General features: G+C 42.3%; 2 protein-coding genes across 3 annotated transcripts in view; one reads left to right on the top strand and one right to left on the bottom strand.

Moving 5' to 3' along the window:
* The window catches only part of slc71a2a (solute carrier family 71 member 2a), a 143,839-nt gene extending 127,691 nt beyond the window's left edge, over positions 1-16,148 (bottom strand). Inside the window, exon 1 of the mRNA XM_085984859.1 lies at positions 15,811-16,148. Within this exon, the coding sequence (XP_085840985.1) occupies positions 15,811-16,047 (237 nt within the window). The 5' untranslated portion in view covers positions 16,048-16,148. The remainder of the gene's footprint in view (positions 1-15,810) is intronic.
* Positions 16,149-19,011: 2,863 nt separating this feature from the next.
* LOC147124306 (uncharacterized) overlaps positions 19,012-21,916 on the top strand; it is an 18,896-nt gene continuing 15,991 nt past the window's right edge. The window contains exons 1-2 of one of the 2 annotated variants that reach the window (XM_085998737.1): positions 19,012-19,196; positions 19,276-19,350. In XM_085998737.1, the coding sequence (XP_085854863.1) occupies positions 19,342-19,350 (9 nt within the window). In that variant the 5' untranslated portion in view covers positions 19,012-19,196; positions 19,276-19,341. Of the gene's footprint in view, positions 19,351-21,916 lie in introns of both variants that reach the window. The other variant, XM_085998819.1, reaches the window with a different exon arrangement.

Below are 21,916 nucleotides of genomic sequence, written 5' to 3'. Positions count from 1 at the left end.
GTGGTTGACCAAGAAGAGGGAGAGGAGAGTGAAGAAGACAAAGAAGAACCGTCACTTGATTTGACACTCCCAGCCTCCAGCTCCTCAAGGTCAACCAGCAAGGTCATTTGCAATGTCCCCCACTGAAAGTCAGCAACCTTCCACTAGCCATGCTGCAGCCACTGGGGTAGCACTTTAGGACATCAGTAGGATAGGCAAATGCACACACAAAACAGTCACTAAGAGAATATATAAGGATGGCGAGTTGATTTCTTGATGTGATATTGGATGTATAAAGTTGGATTGGAAGTTTTGCCTCGTGGCAGCTTTTATTTCAGCATGGTGGCCAAGAGGACGCTGTGATGGTCAGCAACAGAGGGAAGGTAAAGTGTGGGAAAAATGTGGAAAGGGGAATTGGGGTTGTGGTCACTGGTACTGCAGGCGGATGATTCCATCCCGGATATCCCGGCCTGAAAGCTTCCTTCTGCTTCCTCCTCTTGTGTCTTCCTCTTCCCTCTGCGAGCAGATGCTGTAAATCTGAAATGACAGCATAAAATGCTGGAAATACTCAGCTGGTCAGGCAGCATCTCAACCTGAGACGTGAACTCTTTCTTTCTCCACGGATGTCGCCTGACCTGCTGAGTATTTGCAGCATTTTCTGTCTTCTCAGAGGCCTTCCTTAACCATCAGAAACCTTGCAAGCATCCAGCAGCACTCACTACACACTTAAAAAAAACTTTTAACATCTATTGCAGCAAGCCACTACTTCAATAAAATCAAAAACAGTCCAAAAGTTTAAATCCAAACTTACCTGAAAGATGTGTGTGTCCCTTTAAGAGGTGCTGACAGCGCTAGGGTCGAAGTTTGGAGTGCTGACATTAAGTCGGTGTTGCATGCCGATTGAACTCACCACGCCGCCATTTTTTTCCCCCCAGGGCGCTGCCAGTTACCAGCAGCACAAAGAGGGAGGAAAATGGTGGCCGCCGCGGGACCCGCCACCAGCTGCCGAAAGAGCAGCAGCCGCCTTTTTTTGCAATTTCATGGCGCTACGGAGTGGCAGTAAGTACATGAATTTCTAGCCCATAGAATTTACAGCACAGGAACAGGCCATTTGGCCCATGCCAGCGTTTATGCTCCACACGAGCCTCCTCCAACCCTACTTTATTTAATCCTATCTGCATAACCTTCTATTCCTTTCTACCTATGTACATATCTAGCTTCCCCTTAAATGCATCTATGCTGTTTGCTTCAACTACTCCATGTGGTAGTAAGATCCACATTCTAACCATTCTCTGGGTAAAGAAGTTTCTTCTGAATTTTGTATTGGATTTATTAGTGACTAACTTATGTTTATGGTCCCTAGTTTTGGTGTCCCCTACAAGTGCAAACATTTTCTTTACATCTACCCTATCAAACTCTTTCATAATTTTAAAGACCTCTGTCAGGTCACCCCTCAGCCTTCACTTTTCTAGAGAAAAGTGCCCCAGCCTGTTCAGTATTTCCTGGTAGTTATAACCTCTCAGTTCTGGTATCATCCTTGTAAATATTTTGTGCACCTTCTCCAGTGCTTCTATATCCTTTTGTAATATGGAGGCAAGAACTGTACACAGTGCTCCAAGTGTGGTCTAACCAAAGTTCTTTACAAGTTTAACATAACTTTCCTGGTTTTCAATTCTGTTCCTCTAGAAATGAAGCCCAGTGCTTTGTTTGTGTGTTTTATTGCCTTGTTAACTTGCACTGCTACTTTTAATGAATTGTGAATGTGTACCCCTAGATCCCTTTGCTCCTCTACACAGTACAGTAGAACTAGCAATTAAAGTTTTTTTTAAATCTCTTTTGCAGGATGACTTTCTGTGCCAGAATCCTGATTTTCTACTTGATGTGCTTTAAAATTCTACCTAATTAAATCTTTCGACTTATCCAGCTGTAACTAATACCAATGACTTAATAGTTGTGGCAATTCCAAAACGAACCAGTCACACCAAGATAAAGAAGTAAACCCAGTTAGTAAATCATTCTTCAAAAGAATACCGTTAACTCATCTCCATCTCTTACCTTTAAAGAATATGAACTTCCCACATTTTTTTTTTACTAAGTTCTGGAAATTCATTTGATCTCATGATGTAGGATAGTCTACAGTCAAAGTAAGTTACTCAATCAAGAAACAGTCTTCAGTTAGGAAAATCTACTACCAGTTAATTTTAACTCAGTTTACATCAGCAGTTTTCAAACTTTTTTTGTGGGGGATTCCTTGCAACCGCTCCCAGGAACTCCTCTCAACTTCCAAAGGACAGTATCTGCTACTCAAAAGGAAAACATTTCCCCCCCCCCCCAAAGAAATAATGTGCTGGTAGGACAGGAAACACAGAAATTTGATGAACAGACAGAAATAGGATGACCTCGTGAACCCTATGCATACACTACAGACTCCAGGGTCCCCAGTTTGAAACATAATGGCAAATACATTACCAGGTCTGGTCAGTAAGCAGATATTACAAATTGTGGTTTTACACTGAATGCACACGAATCCTACTATCAATTATAATTGTGTGTTTGGGATGTCCTGAGATAATGAAAGGCACTATTCTAAATGCTATCAGTTGTATGTTAGTAAACATCGAACAATCCAGTACATTATTTCCCAACAGCATCATTTAGTACAGTTCTCATTCCAGAGTGGAGGAATACATAATTGCCAATCCAACACTACTTAACAATTCTACTCTACACTTTATTGCGCTGAAAGGACAAATCTAAAGTTACATAAATGAACTAAATTTGATGGAACAATGCGATTTTACAGTGTAACAGATTAGAAAATCTAAAGTCATTTACATTTCAATACAACTTCTACGATTACTTTGCCTGCTGAGTTATGTTCTGGTTAACAGATTAAAGTCAAGCTAAACTGAACATAACTTGAACAAATAAAATCTGGTTATGGTCACTAGGATAATAAAAAAGAATCTACTTTAAATCTTTTCCTTTTTTCCCCCCCCCTATTTCCAACACTGACATGGAACATACAATACATGGGTATTTTTTTATTTATTTTTTTTAATTCCCCTCAAACCCCACCCTGGACAATTCCTCCAATTCAAAATAGATAAAACTATATGAAAGCTAAATAGATATTAAGTACTATCACTTTCATAACAATCCAAAGATGTTAGGTGAATCAAGTTCTTAATATTTTCAAAATGTCAGCCTTGGCTCACTGGTCTCACCCGAGTCAGGTCAGGGATCTAAGCCTCACTTCAAGACTTCAGCACATAATCTAGGCTGACACTTCAGTGCAGTATTTTCAGAGGTATAGTGCTGTCTTTCCGATGATACATCAAACTGTGGCCTTATCTGCCATCTCAGGTGGAGTAAAAATCTCTATGGCAGTATTTGAAGAAAAGCAGGGGAATTCGCCAAGATTAATCCCTCAACCAACACCATCAAAACATTAACTGGCCATTTATCTCACCTGCTATTTGTGGGAATTTGCAGTGCTTTGCTGTCACTTCTCACTTGCTTTGTAGGCAAATGTGACGACATCCTGAGGACGAGATTCCTAAGAAACATTTTCAAAATGGCCCATAATGGGAAGCTAAGGTACTTTCCATATGGATACATGTTTAAAGGATGCTGCAAAGTTTTTTTTAAAGCTGTCCAGTAATGAAGATGTCAGTCTCCCCTCCTCAGGTCTTGTTTCTCTCCCACTCCCTTCACTAAGCACAGTCTCGAGACTGGTAGACAATCAATTTCGCACTGAGCCAGCCACTAGAAGATTCCCACCAGCAGTAAAGGACAGCTCTCTTGCTGATTCTCACTCATTGCAGCTATGACGTTCTGGAGAGGAACTCACAAGCCAGCCACATGAAAGAAAATTAAATCAGTGTCCTGTATGTTGATGATCCATCCACAAAAATGTGGAATATGTGGAGCCAGAAGTTGAAGCCTATTAACATTTGTAGAGAAAAAAGAGACATGTCTACATTTTGTGTGTATACCTTTCATTTTCAGTTCTGATCAGGAGTTACACTAACTTGTATTTTCTCTTTTTAGAAGTTAACTGATCTGGATCCATATTTTCTATTTTTGTTTCAGATTACTAACATTTGTATTTTTCTTCTTTTTCCAGCGATAGAGACAACTACATCTAGGTGTGGTCCAATAGACAAAAAACTTAACTGGACCAGCCACATAAATACTGCGGCAACAAGAGCAGGTTAGAGGCTAGGTATTCTGCAGCGAGTGTCTCACCTCCTGACTCCCCAAAGCCTTTCCACCATCTACAAGGCACAAGTAAGGAGTGTGATGGAATACTCTCCACTTGCCTGGATGAGTGCAGCTCCAACAACACTCAAGAAGCTCGACCATCCGGACAAAGCAGCCCATTTGATTGACACCCCATCCAACACCTTAAACATTCACTCCCTCCACCACCGGCGTACCGTGGCTGCAGTGTGTACCATCTACAAGATGCACTGCATCAACTCGCCAAGGCTTCTTCGGCAGCACCTCCCAAACCCACGACCTCTTACACCTAGAAGGACAAGGGCAGCAGGCGCATGGGAACGCCACCACCTCCAAGTTCCCCTCCAAGTCACACACCATCCTGACAGAAATATATTGTCGATCCTTCATCATCACTGGGTCAAAATCCTGGAACTCCCTCCCTAACAGCACTGTGGGAGCACCTTCACCACACAGACTGCAGCGGTTCAAGGCGGCGGCTCACCACCACCTTCTCGAGGGCAATTAGGGATGGGCAATAAATGCTGGCCTTGCCAGCGACACCCACATCCCATAAACGAATAGAAAAAAATTACTTTTGAGATAGGAGATAGAAAAACAAAAATCAAAGCAAGGAGGTAAGAGACAGAACAAACAAACAAAAAGACAGGCAGGCAAGCTTAGGGAGGGAATTCTAGAGTGGGACCTAAGGCAGCTGAAGTCACAGCCACCAATGTTAGTGTAAAGGGAGGGAAGGATGCACAAGAGGCCATATCCAATGAAATGGAGAGTTTGAGGGCTGGGGAGTTGGAGGACTAGAGGAGATAGCAGGGTGGTTGAGGCCAGAGGGAGATTTAAAGACATGAATGAGAATTTTTTTTAATTTGAGGCATTGGGGAACTGGGACAGGATATGGGCAGCAAGACTTTTGGATGATCTGAACATTATGGAGGGTGGAGGATGGGAGGCCAGCATCAGAGAAAGTCATCTTTTAGTGTTTTGTCTGAACATTACACCATGTATCAATGGTCCCTCTTCATGGACTATTAAGTTTAACCTTCTAGTGAAGGTCTGTCAGACATCTCATTTGACATTATTAATGAAATGCTTGTCAAGAAGTCTTGAATGAGGTGAATGCTCCCATCCACCATTGCTGTTTCAGCCCTTGGGGACACAAAGTCTCGCAAGTTTGCTGCCAGTTCAGTTCAATCATTTTAAAAACCTTCGACCACTACCACCTAGAAGGACAAGGGCAGCACGCACATGGGAACACCGCCACCTCCAAGTTCCCCTCCAAGTCATCCTGAAATATATCATCGTTCCTTCATCGTCACTGGTTCAAGATCCTGGAACTCACTCCCTATGAGAGTACCTTCACCACACGGACTGCAGCGGTTCAAGGCGGTGGCTCACCACCACCTTCTCAAGGGCAATCAGGGATGGGCAATAAATACTGGCCTTGCCAGCGACACCCACATACATCCCATGAATGAATAATATTTTTTTTTTTTTTTTTTTTTATATAAAGTGTCTATCTACAGCTCCTAGATGCTGCTGCATAAACCGGTACAGCGGTCACATTTTGGGATTTTTTTGACTTTTTTTCCCCCACAGAAAGTATTTGGGGAAAAAAAAAGTTACTTTGGGGTTTTGAAAGTAAACTATGTTCTCACAAGCAAAAAAAAAAACCGGACTTATAGACAACTAAATAATCACAACGTATTAGCTTGAAGTAATTGGTGAACACCTCATACTGGTTTATATAGGAAGGTCTTCGATCCCTTTTCCAGTTGTGAACAGAGGAAGATAAAACAGAGGCACAGACAGGTTTTAAGGAGAAAGCTATGAGAGCTTTTGTTGAGGCAGAGAGGTTAGGCATGCTGGAGGACAGTTAGAAGTCAAGTAAGGCAGCCCATTGATGTGGGGAAATGAGGCGTGTTCTTTACTTTGTACCATTATACGATGATCATCATTTTCCAATCCTCTCTGGCTACAGGTGTAGTTCCAGAGGACTGGAGGACTGCTAATGTGGTACCGTTGTTTAAAAAGGGAGAAAGGGATAGACCGAGTAATTACAGGCCAGTCAGTCTAGCCTCGGTGGTGGGAAAACTATTGGAAAAAATTCTGAGGGACAGGATAAATCTTAATTTAGAAAGACACAGATTAATCAGGGACAGTCAGCATGGATTTGTTAAGGGAAGTTCGTGCTTGACTAACTTGATTGAATTTTTTCCAGGAGGTAACAAGGAGGGTCGATGAGGGTAGTGCATTTGATGTAGTCTATATGGATTTTAGCAAGGCTTTTGATAAGGTCCCGCATGGCAGACTGGTCACAAAAGTAAAAGACCATGGGATCCAAGTGGTAAGTTGGATCCAAAATTGGCTCAGAGGCAGGAAATAAAGGGTAATGGTCGAAGGGTGTTTTTGTGACCGAAAGGCTGTTTCCAGTGGGGTTCTGCAGGGCTCTGTAGTGGGTCCTTTGCTTTTTGTGGTATACATCAATGATTTGGACTTGAATGTAGGAAGTATGATTAAGAAGTTTGCAGATGATACAAAAATGGGCCGTGTGGTTGATAATGAAGAGGAAAGCTGCAGGCTGAGATCAATGGACTGGTCAGGTGGGCAGAACAGTGGCAAATGGAATTCAATCTGGAGAAGTGTGAGGTAATGCATTTGGGGAGGGCTAACAAGGCAACGGAATACACTATAAATGGTAGGGCACTGAGAAGTGCAGAAGATCGGAGGGACCTTGGAGTGCATGTCCACAGATCCCTGAAGGTTGCAGGACAGGTAGATAAGGTGGTTAAGAAGGCATATGGGATACTTGCCTTTATTAGCAGAGGCATAGAATATAAGAGCAGGGAGGTTATGCTTGAGCTGTATAAAACATTAGTTAGGCCGCAGCTAGAATACTGCGTGCAGTTCTGGTCACCACATTACAGGAAGGATATGATTGCACTAGAGGGGGTGCAGAGGAGATTTACGAGGATGTTGCCTGGGCTGGGGAATTTTAGCTATGAGGAAAGATTGGATAGGCTAGGGTTGTTTTCTTTCGAACAGAGGAGGATGAGGGGGCGACTTGATTGAGGTGTATAAAATTATGAGGGGGCCTAGATAGAGTGGATAGGAAGGACCTATTTCCATTAGCAGAAGGGTCAATAACCAGGGGGCATAGATTTAAAGTAATTGATCGGAGGTTTAGAGGGGATTTGTGGAGAAATGTTTTCACCCAGAGGGTGGTGGGGGTCTGGAACTCACTGCCTGACAGGGTGGTAGAGGCAGAAACCCTCATCACATTTAAAAAGTACTTGGATATGCACTTGAAGTGCCATAACCTACAAGGCTACGGACCAAGTGCTGGAAAGTGGGATTGGGGTGGATAGCTCTTTGTCAGCCGGCACCGACAAGATGGGCTGAATGGCCTCCTTCTGTGCTGTAAATTTCTATGATTCTATGATGATGTTATACTGATTTAATTAAGTTAGTCCGACTAACAGTTGCTCTGTATGTTCACCTTACTGTGAAATAAAGCTGCTTTGCCAATTATATCAAGCTTCGTCTCACCAAGTGTTTGCTCAGCCTGTCTTCAAAGAGATTGAAGCAGCACGTGTGAAAGATAGGAAAATCCAGTTCCAGTCACAAGGGTGTCCTGACATCACAATTTAAATATATCCAACTCACTGTCCAGTACATAGATATTTAAATATACAATACAAATGACATGGCACTTGGAAAATTTGTCCACAGATAACCAGAGGTCCTTTTTTTTTTTTTTTTTTTAAATGTGTTCACAGGATTATGGCAACATTGGCAAGGCTGCAAATATTGCCCATCCCTAATTGCCCGGAGAGGATGGGTCTTTTTGGACCACTGCAGTTCTTGTGGTGCTAATGCTCCCATATGGTGTTAAGTAGAGAATGCCAAGGTTTTAATCTAAACGTGAAGAAGGAACAGTGATCAAGTCACAAATCATCCTGATTTGAACATATGAGACAATGATTTTCCCATGATATTGCTGCTCTTGTCCATTTTGATGGTAGAGGTTGCAGGGCTAGGAGGTGCTGTGAAAGTAAGCTTGGCAAGTTGCTACAGTGGTGGGGCACTTGCCTTCTTTCACACCTGCAACCTGGATCAAGTACAGACTAGACTGATGGAATAAAAGTCTCCTCTATCTGCTAGCTGTAAAGGAGTCATATGAAGCAAACTTGAGCAGTACAGTTCCTAATGGGCAAGCACCACCACCAAGCGGTTGTTAATTTGGTACTAATTGACAAACAACCAGGACCACCATAGGCCCACATGTCGATGGCGTGGGAATGGAAAAATAGCATACTGGTGCAGAGGGTGTGCTTCTGAGGCTGGGGTTGAAGCACACTGTTGAGCAGAGTACTATCTTATACAGTCTTCTTTCTATATCTGCACTTGTGAAGATGTCAAATGTCACTGATGACTATCCTACTATGATTCTCTCTTAGGACCATGGTATTGTAGATCGCAGTTCTTCCTTTCTCCTAAAATCTTTCAAGAACTAAGTTTTGTATAACCTAATCACCATTTCCTGATTTTCTACTTGTCCTTTTGACGGTTTTTAACTCTGCTCCTGCACTTTGGGCCTTGTCTATCTACATATAACTAACTGTACTTCGCTTGACCCAAAAATGCTCGTTACCAACACTTGGTATCCGAAATGCAAACTGTTTCAATCCTCAACAATAACATTTCTCACCTCGGGTACAGAAATTCACAAACACATTTAAAATAGAGACAGACACTATAATCGAGGCCTGATTTCTCCAGTAGGTCCAGACAAATTAAGTTGCCCGTGTATTACTGGCAAATTGGTATTATAGGGAGGCTTGAAGAGGGGATTTTGGTTATGGTGGCCAGTAGTGCTAAAGTACAATTTGCAGCCCGCAAAGCTCAATTTATGCAGCAGGCAGCAAATCTGTTGATCTCCTAGTCCGTAAATTTTGAATGTTTTAAGAGGAAGGGCAGGAGTTTTTTTTTTTTAAATCTCCTTTAATATACAAAGTGACCAGAAGGCACAACTTTTTAAAACATGTCCTGGCACTGTGTAGGAGTCACACTGTGCACAACATCAAAACAAAGTAGTGAGGCACAGTGCTCGATTTTCCAAGCCTCGAGGAGGCGGAAGTGGTGGGAAAATTGCAGAATCGGTGGGGGGGGGGGGGGGGGGGGGGCAGGAACCCATTCCGCCCCTGTGCCAATGTCCCAGGAGGCAGGTAACTGACCTGTGCTGGGAGCCGCCTCCCTGAGGCAGGAAGGGGATTAGTGCCAATTAACTGCCTGTTAACAGGTTAACAGGCAGTTTTTTGCCTAATCCCTACTTTTAGCCCTGAAATGTGGGCTGTCCGACAGCCAAGTTAGCGAGGTGGACCGTCTGTCTGAAGGGGTTGGAGGGGTCGAAATGTCCGTTGTGCAGGTGAATGATGGGTGCATGTGTGCAGAGGTAAGTGTGTGAGGTAAGTGCAAAGTGTTTTAATAAGTTTTACTTACCTTTACTTTCTCCTGCAGGCATAGAAACATAGAAAAGAGGAGCAGGAGTAGGCCATTCGGCCCCGCTCCGCCATTCAATGAGATAACGGCTGATCATCCAAACTCAGTACCCTGTCCCTGCCTTCTCCCCATATCCCTTGATCCCTTTAGCCTTCAGAAATATATCGAACTCCTTCTTAAATATATTTAATGAATTGGCCTCAACTGCCTTCTGTGGTAGAGAATTCCACAGGTTCACCACTCTCTGGGTGAAGAAATTCCTCCTCATCTCTGTCCTAAATGGCTTACCCCTTATCTTTAGACTGTGACCCCTGGTTCTGGACTCCCCTGCCATCGGGAACATCCTTCCTGCATCTAGATCTGTCTGGTCCTGTTAGAATTTTATAAGTTTCAATGAGATTCCTTCCTTCAGTTCTCAGGAGTCCCTCAGCTCACCGGCACAGAAAGCAGAATGGCCGCTGAAGTGTCAAAAGCTGCAGCCTCTGCTTTCTGGTCTGGAGAGCTCTCTAACTGAGTCTGAGTAGAAGGACTCAAGTTAGAAGACAGATTGTCAGCGTTTGACCGCTTCACAGAGCTGTCAAACGCTGATTTTTCATCTGTCAAAAGCTCTTGACAGATGAAATGTCAATCGCTGGCGTCACCAGTAACCAGGTGTCCCTTAATTGGCCTGCTGAGCCTGCTGGGCGGGCTTAACAAGGTCATTCAAGGGAAAATAGCGTGGGTTGGCCACAAGTCGATGGAGGCGGGACTACAACCCAAAAAGTGAGAGTCCCGCCTCCAAAAGCTCCCAATTGACAAAATCGAGCCCACAGTCTCTATGTAGAGCAGTTCACAACACAAGAGTCAGAATGGGACGCAACTCTGGAATTATGATTGTCATTTTGCAAAATAGTGATAGTATAACTGCAATCAATACAACAAACCTTCATGCACAAAGTAGTTTGTTCAAGATGATTCTTGTCTGGACACACCAAAGAAATGTACACACATGCCAACACGTTTGGTTTGAGCAGATACAATGTATCCACTTTACCTGACTATCCGGTTTACATATAGGCACCATTTTGAACCACAGAGATTATTAGCAACATTTCAGCTAATTGAACAATTTGTACTTCCTCAGGTGTATTTAGCCTTACTGTGCATCATAAACCTAACACTTTGAAAGTTTTTCCACTTTATACCATTCAAGAATGACCACTGATAATACTTTCATACTTTGAGGGGTAACCGGGCAGTGCACAAATTAGGAAACTGTCTTTTCACAACTGGTTTTAATCCAGCTCAGACCACGAGACTGGCTGGTTTGGGCATCAAAATAGCACACTGGTGACATGTGGCATAGTCCACTGATATTGGAGATTGGCATTGATTAAAAAGCATAGGAGGCACTTTACATGTAACTTGTGCTATATGCCACCTGGGGGAACGGGATACAAAACAAGAACTGGTAAAAGATTAATTCAGGAACAGATATTCAGCTCCTCGAGCCTGTTCCGCCATTCAATTAGATCATGGCTGATCTGTATCTTAACTCCATTTATCTGCCTTGGGTCCATATCCTTTAATACCTTTGCCTAACAAAAACCGATCAATCTTAGTTTTAAAATTTTCAATTGACCTAGACTCAATAGCTTTTTGGGGGAGGGAGTTCCAGACTTCTATGGTCTTCTGCATGAAGAAGTACTTCCCAACTTCACCCCTGAATGGTCTAGCTCTAATGTTAAGTTTATGCCCCTTGTTCTGGACTCACCCACCAGAGGAAATAGTTCCTCTCTATTTACCCCATCAAATCCTTTAAGCATCTTCTCAATTTAGATCACCCCTTAATCTTCTACACTCAAGGGAGTACAAGTCTAGTCTATGCAACATGGCCTCATAAATTTAACCCTTTCAGCCCCGGTATTCTGGTGATTCTGCGCTGCACCCCCTCCAAGGCCAATATATCCTCCTTGAGGTGCAGCACCCAGAACTGAATGCAGTACTAGAGATATTTTCTTAAATAACCTTGAAGTAACATTTTAAAAACAGTAAAACTTAAACACAAAATAGTCCCAAGCAGCTTTTATAAGCCAACTTTTTCCAAAATTCCATTGCACCAAAGATTTTAGGTACGTGCCTGAAAGCTCACATTGAATTACCATAGGCTTTTTGAATCACAACTCGAAATCGCTTGAAGGCAAAATTACACATGGCTGCCTTTTTTTTCCAAAGTCACTCAACTCAGTTGAAAAGTTGCGATTCTCAAAATTCACCAATTCTGACAGTATTTGGAATACAGCAATAGCTATAATTAGATATTTTGAGTTAAGGTTGGCACTTAAGAGCCAATTTTACAAATGCACACTTACAAAACAGGATCTCACTCACCAGGAGCACATACCAGGATATTGCAGGCAGCTTCCTGTGAATTTCTGTCCATTATTTGTAATGGATGGAAAGTTATGGGAAATATGGGAGCACATCCACAACTTTCCAGTATGCACTCCCAGAAGGCAAGGCACGCTGCTAACAACAGTTTTGTAAATTCGGTCCCAAATATTTTCAGTTTATTTCCTTGCTTCCAAAAACAGACAATGTTTGAGTGCTAGTCATAGCTAACATGTCAGGACATTTAATTAAAAAGGTATAAACAAAGAGCTTGGCAACAGCACAACATGTTGGTATACCAACTGTGGTAAACCACTGTTGTTGTTGTTGTTGTTGTCACACACTGTTGTACCTATGCATGCCTCAACATGTCTCGGCTGGCTCCACCCACACAGGCCCAGGTATAAAGGTGATTGACCTGCAGCCCCCTGCCTTCTTGGAACCCAGTCAACCACGAGAGGCATGCTCTGTTCTTTGCTAATAAAAGCCTTTAGTTACTCTCTTAACTCTCAGTCTTTTATGAGTAATTGATAGCGCATCACCAACAAGCTGTGTCACAGAAATAAGACACAGATTCACGCTTACAATCTCCCACGAGTTCCTAATCGCAGATGAGCCAGAGAGAAGGTTATGAATGAAAGCACAGAAGAGGAAGAAATGAACACAACTCGGGTTGCTCTTGTATACCTCCTTGCAGGGGAACAAGGGTGGTACTGCCAAAGGTTTGGAGCAAGGTCACAAATACCACAGGGACAGCTGGCATAGGAAATTAAAGTGTCACACCAACGCATTTATAATGGCCTGGATTTTGCGGTTGGCAGCATAACTACCGATTACGCCGCTGGCATCCAAACGGAATGCGCACTTACCTGATGGGTACTCTCCTTCGAGAACTTGCTGGCAGCCGCAGAGCTGTAGAGGGCAGCACAGTGGCCCACGGATCCCAGGGGCGCACGGTGTGTGGAAGCGATCCTGGGATCACATGGGCCAGTGTTCCAATCAGCAAACTGAATGTCTCTCATTTATTTATTATCATAGATGTTTCTGCACATTAAAACAATTTACCAGATAGCTCTAGTAATGAGGGTTTCTTTTTCCCCCCCCTTTCCTCCACTTTCAGGCCCTGCACATGTTTGCATCAGCCGTAAAATTTTCATACGTAACTGCTGGGCAATTAGCCCAACTCTGCGCCAGCAATTAGGAGTTCCCCATCAGTGCGGATCATGTGTCAAGTCAGAACTTGACAGATTGCAAGTTCGGGTTTCAGCGCATGTGCTTGCTGTCCATTTCAAAGGCGGCATGACGGTGTACTCGAGAGTAGGTCGTCATACCGACCACAATGTCTGGCCCAATGTTCTCACAGTAGAGTTAGGCACATTGTTAGGGTAAAACTTGATACTTCAGCCATCCACACTATGCTATACATAACCCAGGAGTGCACAAAACAGATATTAGGAAGCAATTATGTTCCATTCCCTCAATCTAAAATGAAAGACAAAGAACGACCATATTTAACACATAAAAAAGTAGCGGTACAGTGTACATACCAATATGTATGTGCACAGATTTAAAGGGCATACAATACCTAAAAATATCCTCCCTTCTTTTAAGTACAGCAAATAAGGATATTATTACAGCAGCAACTGTATGCCTGATTGCATAGCCCCTATTAAAAAGTTACATCATGGTACCATTGTTGAATTCCAATTACTTGAACATTTCTGAGAAGTTAATTTATTTAGTGCATTGCTTCATATCCTGCAGCGTTTTGCACTGCAAGAATTTCCCTAACTGAAAGACAGGCTGGGGTTGACATTGTAATGTGGTACACTATGAAAGGAGATAATATGCAAATCTTGGCATTCAATAATAGCAATTTCAGTTTTAAAATGATTAAAACTTTACCCAATTGCAATAAACAATGGAAACAATGGAAATGTGAGCACTCTGCTCACAACTGTACTGAATTCAAATACAGAGAATAATGGACATCTTGGAGTTAATTATAAGGCAGTAATCTGATGAGATGTTCAGATGACAAACTGCAACAGTGAAGCTTGTGTCATCACCTGAACCCAAAAATGAGATTATTTCATTCTTGATAATCTCCTGTATCTTTTATATGTCCTATTTCAATAATACAGTACATGGCAAAATAATTATTCTGGTTTTGAAAGTGTTGCATTGCCAGTAACTAAACCCTATGCTCAAAGTTACAACTTTGTGACAATTTGCATATAGACATTGCTGTAGGTTTTAAAAAATATTTCAACAAATTGCAATATAGCAATTAATCCATGCAATTAATCCAACAAATCACACTACTTTTATGCTGCTGTTACTTTGCAGTAAAAAAAATGCTCTCCACCTTTTGCAGATAATTAACTTAGCTGCAATTCAAAAAGGCCCTAGTTAGATTCATACAAACAGCCCAACTTAACGGAGCTGTTAGTGGGATATTACTACTTCCTGCTTTTAAAAAATGTATTTACAAAGACAGTTTCAAATTCTGCTCCGAATCTGCTTTTACTTCTTTGTTCCAGTTTCACAAACCGCACCCCTTCAGCTACGCTGTTCATTTGTGACATCAGCGAGAAAAGTGAACCCGTATCTCTTAAATTCACTTTGTTTGATATAAAAAAGGTAATATTGTTACTCAAGGATTGAAAGCCAACCACACCACTTTCAGCTGCTGAAAAGCGAATTAGAGAAATCATGGAAATTTATACAGGACAACAGTTTTAGCAGTATATAAACAATCGGAAGTCAGGGTAACGTAAATGTACAGTTCTCTCGACATAATAGTATGCACGTTCAGGAAATTCGATTAGGGAGGGGTTGGGGAAGGCGTCCAACTTTGACTCACTTATGTTCAACTACATTTTATCTTCGTAATTTTGAAGGAATTGAGGCCACAGTACAAGGTTTTCCAGTAGGCTTAAAATACGTCAGCTTCTTGAACCGACATAAAGTTAATAATTATGAGTATCTACAGAAAGGTTTTGTAGCATCGTTTTATAGCAACGTTTTATTTAATCTTAGATTAGATGTCATCTACTTTCATTTGTCTCAGCATTTTCAAAAAACTACCACATCAACAACCACAACATTGGTATGCAAATACTGTGCGAATTTTGGTGGCAGTTTTTAAAATTTAAGAGGACATGGTGTATTTTGGAAGTATTAACTATGATATGACACGTATGTTTCTCTCTAGCCGAGAGGAATTATGAAATTCCTTAAATTAGTTGTTTGTTACACTATTAATCCTAATGCAGTAAAAAAAAATACAAGGCCGTTGGGATGTTGGTACAATGTGTCAACATCCAGCCAGAAAATACCGGAATTAGATTTTTTTTAAAAAATCTATTACACGAAACTGTGTCGAGCCGCTAAAACTTGAAGAAATCCACTGCAAACACTTCGAACTCCCAATTTTCGGAGTAGTGAAGTACGAAGCAAATCATGGGGGTGGGGAAAACTGAAGCAATACATTTTTTCGACCTGTCAGCCATTAACAAGTCGCTAATAGTTGCAAAAGGCATACGATTTTTTTTCTGCGACTATATAAGGTTTGTTTTTTACTTTAAAAATGCAGCTTCTAGATTTATATCTACCAGGTATGTGAATTAACAAGACTCGTCTTTATTTCGGTGTAATTAGAAAACATCTCCAAACGTTAAAATTTGCAAAGCGCCTACTGAAATACTGGTTACTTACTGCACTTGGATCCCTCATGATAATCTTTTTAGCCAGCATGACGGTGCGGCTCGCTCTCTTTTTTTTCTCCTGTGTCATCTTGTCACATTTTAGAAGGGTTACAAGGCGCTCATTCCCCTCCGCCTGCTGTTCGGTGCTGCGGGCGGGGCGAGGCGGCTGGGTGCTGCTGTCAGGAGCGGCGGCTAGGCTATCGGTGCCGGTGAGTGTGCAGACCGGGAGGTCGGCGCTCTCAGTCATGGAGCGATGGAAGCTGAGCCCGGCTCCCGCTCGTTACATTGTATCCGCCACATTCCTCGCTCGGCCACCGCCGCTGTCACGTGATCAATGGTTTAACAACGCGAGAGCCGTAAATTCCACCAGAGGAGAAGTGATTTTCGCGCGCCAAATACAAAAAAACTATTTTTTCCCCCCCATTCTGTCCGATATCTTAATCACAGTCACCGGATTTCTCTACTGCCTCTGAAGTTTAACAGATACCTTCCTCACGCATTGAGGCACTTCTGAAAAATAGACACTGATACTGTCAAAATGCATTCGGCACTGGAGGAGTGACAAACCAGTTCCATCAGTAATTGAAACGTACCCGATATTTGCATAGGCCAAAGTGGCATCATACGAGTCATGATCTGTGGAAAAGATTGTTTTTGGAGCTAATCTAATTTGCCAATAGCTGCTAGCAAAATCTGAAATTGAAAAGAGACAAATACTGGCTAGAATATGGAGTGTTATCAATGTGCTGATGCAGATGGAGATCTTTCAAAGTGACTTCTTGAGGATGTATAAGTCAGTATGCTACTAAAGAAAGGAATTGCATTTATATAGCAACCTTTCATCATTATTTTTGAAGTGTAATTACTGTTATGTAGGGAAATACAGCAGCCAATTTGTGCACAGCAATGGGACAAATTACTAAATTAATCTGTTCTGGCGGTGTTGGTTGAGGGATAAATTTTGGATAAGAAAACTCTCCTCTTCAAATAGTGCCATGAGATCCCTTCCATCCACCTGATCAGGCCCATGGGGCCTCAGTTTAACATGTCATTCAAGACACAGCACATTTGGCAAAGCACCACTTCCACAGTATTGCACTGAAATGTCAGCCTGAAGTCCTGGAGTGAGCCTGAAGTCCTAGTCCTGACGAAGGGTTTCGACCTGAAACGTTGACTCTATTTCTCTCTCCACGGAAGTTGCCTGGCCTGCTGAGTTTTTCCAGCATTTTCTGTTGTTATTTCGGATTTCCAGCATCCGCAGTATTTTGCTATCGTCCTAGAGTGAGGTTTGAATCTATAATGTTCTAACTTAGAGGTGAGAGCTCTACCACTAAATTAATCTGTGAGGTGAGAGCTTTACCAGTGAGCCAAGCTGACACCTCTCCTGTTAAATTATAACAACTGTTGATTCAATAATGCTGAACTCCTGAAATAGTATTCAGTCGGTTTGAGTTTCAGTTTAATTAGGCAGCATAACACAAGTCACGTGAAATTGGGAAAGGGGACAAAAATACACAATTAATTACAAAACATAAGTAAAATAGTGGTTCTAAAGAAAATGAGAACCTTTGCTTTGAAGAGAGCTTACTAATCAGCAGTGTCCAAACCATGTTCTAACTCGCACCAAGTCCCATTCACCCATCAGCCCTGTGCTTGCTGACCTACATTGGCTCCCGGTTAAGCAACGCCTCGATTTTAAAATGTTCTACCTTGTTTGTTTGACCAACAACAACAAACCTTGTATTTATATCGAGCCTTTAACGTAGTAAAGTGTCCCAAGGCACTTCACAGGAGTGTTATAAAACAAAATTTGACACCGAGCCAAATAAGGAGAAATTAGGGCAGATGACCAGAGGTAGGTTTTAAGGAGCGTCTTAAAGGAGGAAAGAGAGGTAGAGAGGCGGAAAGGTTTAGGGAGGGAATTCCAGAGCTTAGGGCCTTAACAGCTGAAGGCACGGCCACCAATGGTTGAGCGATTAAAATCAGGGATGCTGAAGAGGCCAGAATTAGAGGAGCGCAGATATCTCGGGGGGTTGTGGGGCTGGAGGGGATTACAGAGATAGGGAGGGGAGAGGCCATGGAGGGATTTGAAAACAAGGCTGAGAATTTTAAAATCGAGGCGTTGCTTAACCGGGAGACAATGTAGGCCAGCAAGCACAGGGGTGATGGGTGAACGGGACTTGGTGCGAGTTAGAACATGGGCAGCCGAGTTTTGGATGACCTCAAGTTTACGTAGGGTATAACGTAGGAGGCCAGCCAGGAGTGCGTTGGAATAGTCAAGTCTAAAGTTAACAACTGGAGTTTGGTTTGCCCACTGGAGGATCGTTGCCATTTTCATCATTGAACTTACAGTATGGTGAGAGCAACCAGCTTACTGGTCTTTAGGAGAGCCGGAGACTGAGACATCAGACAGAAGTTTCGAAGTTAGGATGGGATCTGAAGCCTAAGGCCATTTCAGTTTTTAATTGGCAAACTCAGCTCATGTGTCCTGGTGTAAATGAATCTCATGAATAAATAATACCTAAAGTTAAAATTTGTATTATATTTAACAGCTGTACCTTATATTGCAATATAAGAGGAATAAGTACAGATTTTAGAATATAAAAATATATTTTGCAATAACTTTGATCCAAGGTTACATATGACGTTTAAGTAAGATGTGCTGGGGACATGGTTTTAATGTGTATTATCGCCATGAAGTCTCATTAAGTAGTATCTATTTTTAAAATGTTAGCGAGCCCTTAAAAGCCCAGTTTCAAAGCATGGCAAGTTATATGTAATTTTTGATCTGTCTTTAGATCCACCAAATATACAGTAATGAAACATTTTAATTTTATGTTTATGTGGAAAAAGCCATCTCAGGTTATTCCCATGTTTTCGTTCTACTACACATTCAGACTCCATTGCACAGGATATGTAGTTAAATAAAATAATATATAACTTGCCATTTGACCTAGACCGTCAGTCATTCTTATATGCATTCAGACTCAGAGCTGAAAATCAGCTGGTTACAAATGATGCAGTATGAACTCTGTACATAGAGTGCTCCGTGGCATGCACTTTTATTGTGTCAGTGTTGGTTGGCACAGCTCTGCTGTTGTCTTAGGTTTCTGTGGATTTGAAATTACCCCGGAAATACTGTTTCATTGGCAGTCCTTGACAGTGCGTAGGTAGCATAGCAACTGCACCTCGACAATGTAAAAGTCTGCAATTACATTGCATTAGCGTCAGAATAAAGCGTGGTTATATCTGGAGTAGATACAGCAGCAATCTTAACTGTCCATTGGAAGCAGTAAATGCAGGGGTTATAGGTCATTATGTATTGGGATTAACGGCGACATATCCGGGATAAACTTCTGCGCAGCGCTGCTACCTGCAAATTATTGGTGATCTGAGGTATATAGTACGATACTCGTTACAAAGATATATTTCACTGTTTACACTGGAGAATGAATTTGACTTGAACTGTTTGCAGCAGGCAACACGAAATGGCCCTGGCAAGTGGTCACTGGATTAAGAAAGAAGTCAGAGGAGACCCTCCATGTCCCAGGTAAATTGCACAAAATGAAAATGAGCAGTTTTGGATGTAGAAACTTATCAAACAAAACCAAATAAGTATAATGTTCATTAGATTTCTGTTTGTTTTGCAGCTTTAGATAATGGAATAAGTTTTATGTACGTGCACGTATTTTTTCAATATCTACACAGTATACTATTAACCAACTATATTAATACTCCGCCACTAGGGGCGAATAAATATATTACGCATAACTAGTTCTGGTACTGGGAATCACAGGATACTTGAGGTACTCCGTTTGGCCTATCTTAATTCATACATCTAGAAAGACCCTGACACCGCCCCCCCGGTCCGATCATCTTTTCTGAATAATTATGTTAAACTTCCTGCAGTTTTGGCCTTACATTAGGAGGTATTCTAATAGACGGTGCCCAAATCTGACCAGCACTTAAAGACAAATAGCAACATATGAATATTGTTTCAGCCTTTATAAAGTCTCCAAATAAATTGTAAATAATTTTCAGCTCTTGCCAAGGTTTGATGGAAGCAGGAGAAAGGAGTGCCAAGCAAAAAATGAAGTGAAAGGAAACCCAATGTGAAGGCATGGAATAGTCTATGGCTAAGTGACCATGTCTTTCGGATGAGACCCCGTCTGCTCTCTCAGGTGGATGTAAAAGTTCCCATGGCACTATTTTGAAGAAGAGCAGGGGAGTTATCCCCAGTGTCCTGGCCAATATTTATCCCTCAACCAACATCACTAAAAACAGATTAATTATCTGGTCATTATCACATTGCTGTTTGTGGGAGCTTGCTGTGTGCAAATTGGCTGCCGCGTTTCCTGCATTACAACAGTGACTACACTTCAAAAGTACTTAATTGGCTGTAAAGTGCTTTGGGACATCTGGTGGTCACGAAAGGCACTATATAAATGCAAGTCTTTCTTTCATGTGGGGCAGCACCAGACTCCCTATTTGATGGTTGGTAAAGTTGGTATGCTGCTGCATGAGGTAAATGTGAGAAGGGCATTTCAGGGTGCCGTACCCAGATGACAGCAGTGCACCTTGCTTGCCAGAAGGTGGTGGCCAGGCTCAGCTATTTATACAGTGCATGGGTGCTATATACTATATCCTATAATCTTGGAACCCTGGCACCTGGGCAACATTCTATGCTCTGCTGTGATGTGACTCCTTTCCACAGAGAAACTGGTGAATGTGGTGCTCCTTGCAAACAAGGTCTCTGCCACTTGCTTGTTGCATCAGCGGAGAAAGGGAAAAAAAACAGGCTATGAAGAACAGGTATTGAGAGATTTTTAAAAAAAGCATTGTTGTAGAAGGTGCAAGTGATATAAGAAAATTAATTTGAGAAAACCAGAAAAAAGAATAATGGTCAACGCTGTGAAAAATGGGGCCATGCGAATGTACAAAGCATTCAAAACAAAATTGGAGAGGTAGAAGCATTAATAACTATGGAGGGATATGATATACCGTAGTAGTTATAACAGAGACATGGCTTAGGTTTGGGTAGGACTGTGTACTTAATATTCCTGGTTTTAAAATTTTAGGAGAGATAGGGGGGAAAAAACAGTGCAGTGGCAGTGTTGGTGAAGGATCCTTTCATAGCGCAAGAACATAAAGATGTCCTGGGGTTGCATTAAGACAGAAACCATATGGATAGAGTTAAGAAATAGGCAGGGAAATGATAAAATTCTTGGTGTGCATTACAGGCCACCAAACAACGGAGATGAGCTAGAGAGAGGATCTGCAGACAATTCACACATCTTATATATATAAACGGATACTTCTTTCTGTCTGTCTATCTGTCTGTCCTTCTGTCTGTCTGTCCTTCTGTCTGTCCTCACGTGTGCGTCTGTCCGGCTATGCACTCGAAAGTTACAGAGCGTACCTACGCGTGCGTTACGTCGAAAGAAAGCTCACCGTTCCAAAACAATTGTAAGCGTATTTACGTTTCGGCCGGACAAAAATTGCGCCCGCGGTATCCGAAATACGGTCAAAATTCCACTCATTAGCATCTCATTATCCGCTCATTAGCGACAGAGTGACTTCGAGGTCGACCAATCGTACGCCGGGTTCCTGGCGCGTGCGGGCAGGCTCTCCTACAGCCGAGTGACGGGACGATTGATCAATCCTACGCTTCGGTGACCTGACGGTCGACCAATCGGTGTGAGTGTGGGCGGGCCTTATTGTTCTGAACCGAGGTGAGTAGCCGCCATCTTGCTTCCATTCTTTTTCCCGCTTTCTGCGTCTTTCTTTTCAAATATACATTTCCAGCAAAAAAAAATTGCTTTTATTAAATTGTTTTAAAAAAAACTTCATTCATTTGTAAATATTTTCTCTTACCTGAACATTCTTTTTCCTACCTTTCCCCGTTTTTGTAAGGCCTCAGAACCTAGGCTCAAAGCCTGGGCCTCTCCTGCCCAGCCACGCCCGAGCTAGGTAATTGTCCCACGGCTTCTGCTAAGCTCCCCCACAACCCCCCCCCCCGTGCGGTGTCACGTTACCCGGGGCAATGGCGTCAGCCACGAGGGTCACGGGACATACAGGGTGCGCGCGCAGCAGGAGCAGCTGAGACGTGGCGTCTT

This window comes from Somniosus microcephalus, chromosome 1 (assembly GCF_052327205.1).
Source record: "Somniosus microcephalus isolate GS21.2 chromosome 1, FLI_Smic_1.0, whole genome shotgun sequence".
Taxonomy (NCBI): domain Eukaryota; kingdom Metazoa; phylum Chordata; class Chondrichthyes; order Squaliformes; family Somniosidae; genus Somniosus; species Somniosus microcephalus.
This window is presented reverse-complemented; position numbering and strand designations above follow the sequence as displayed.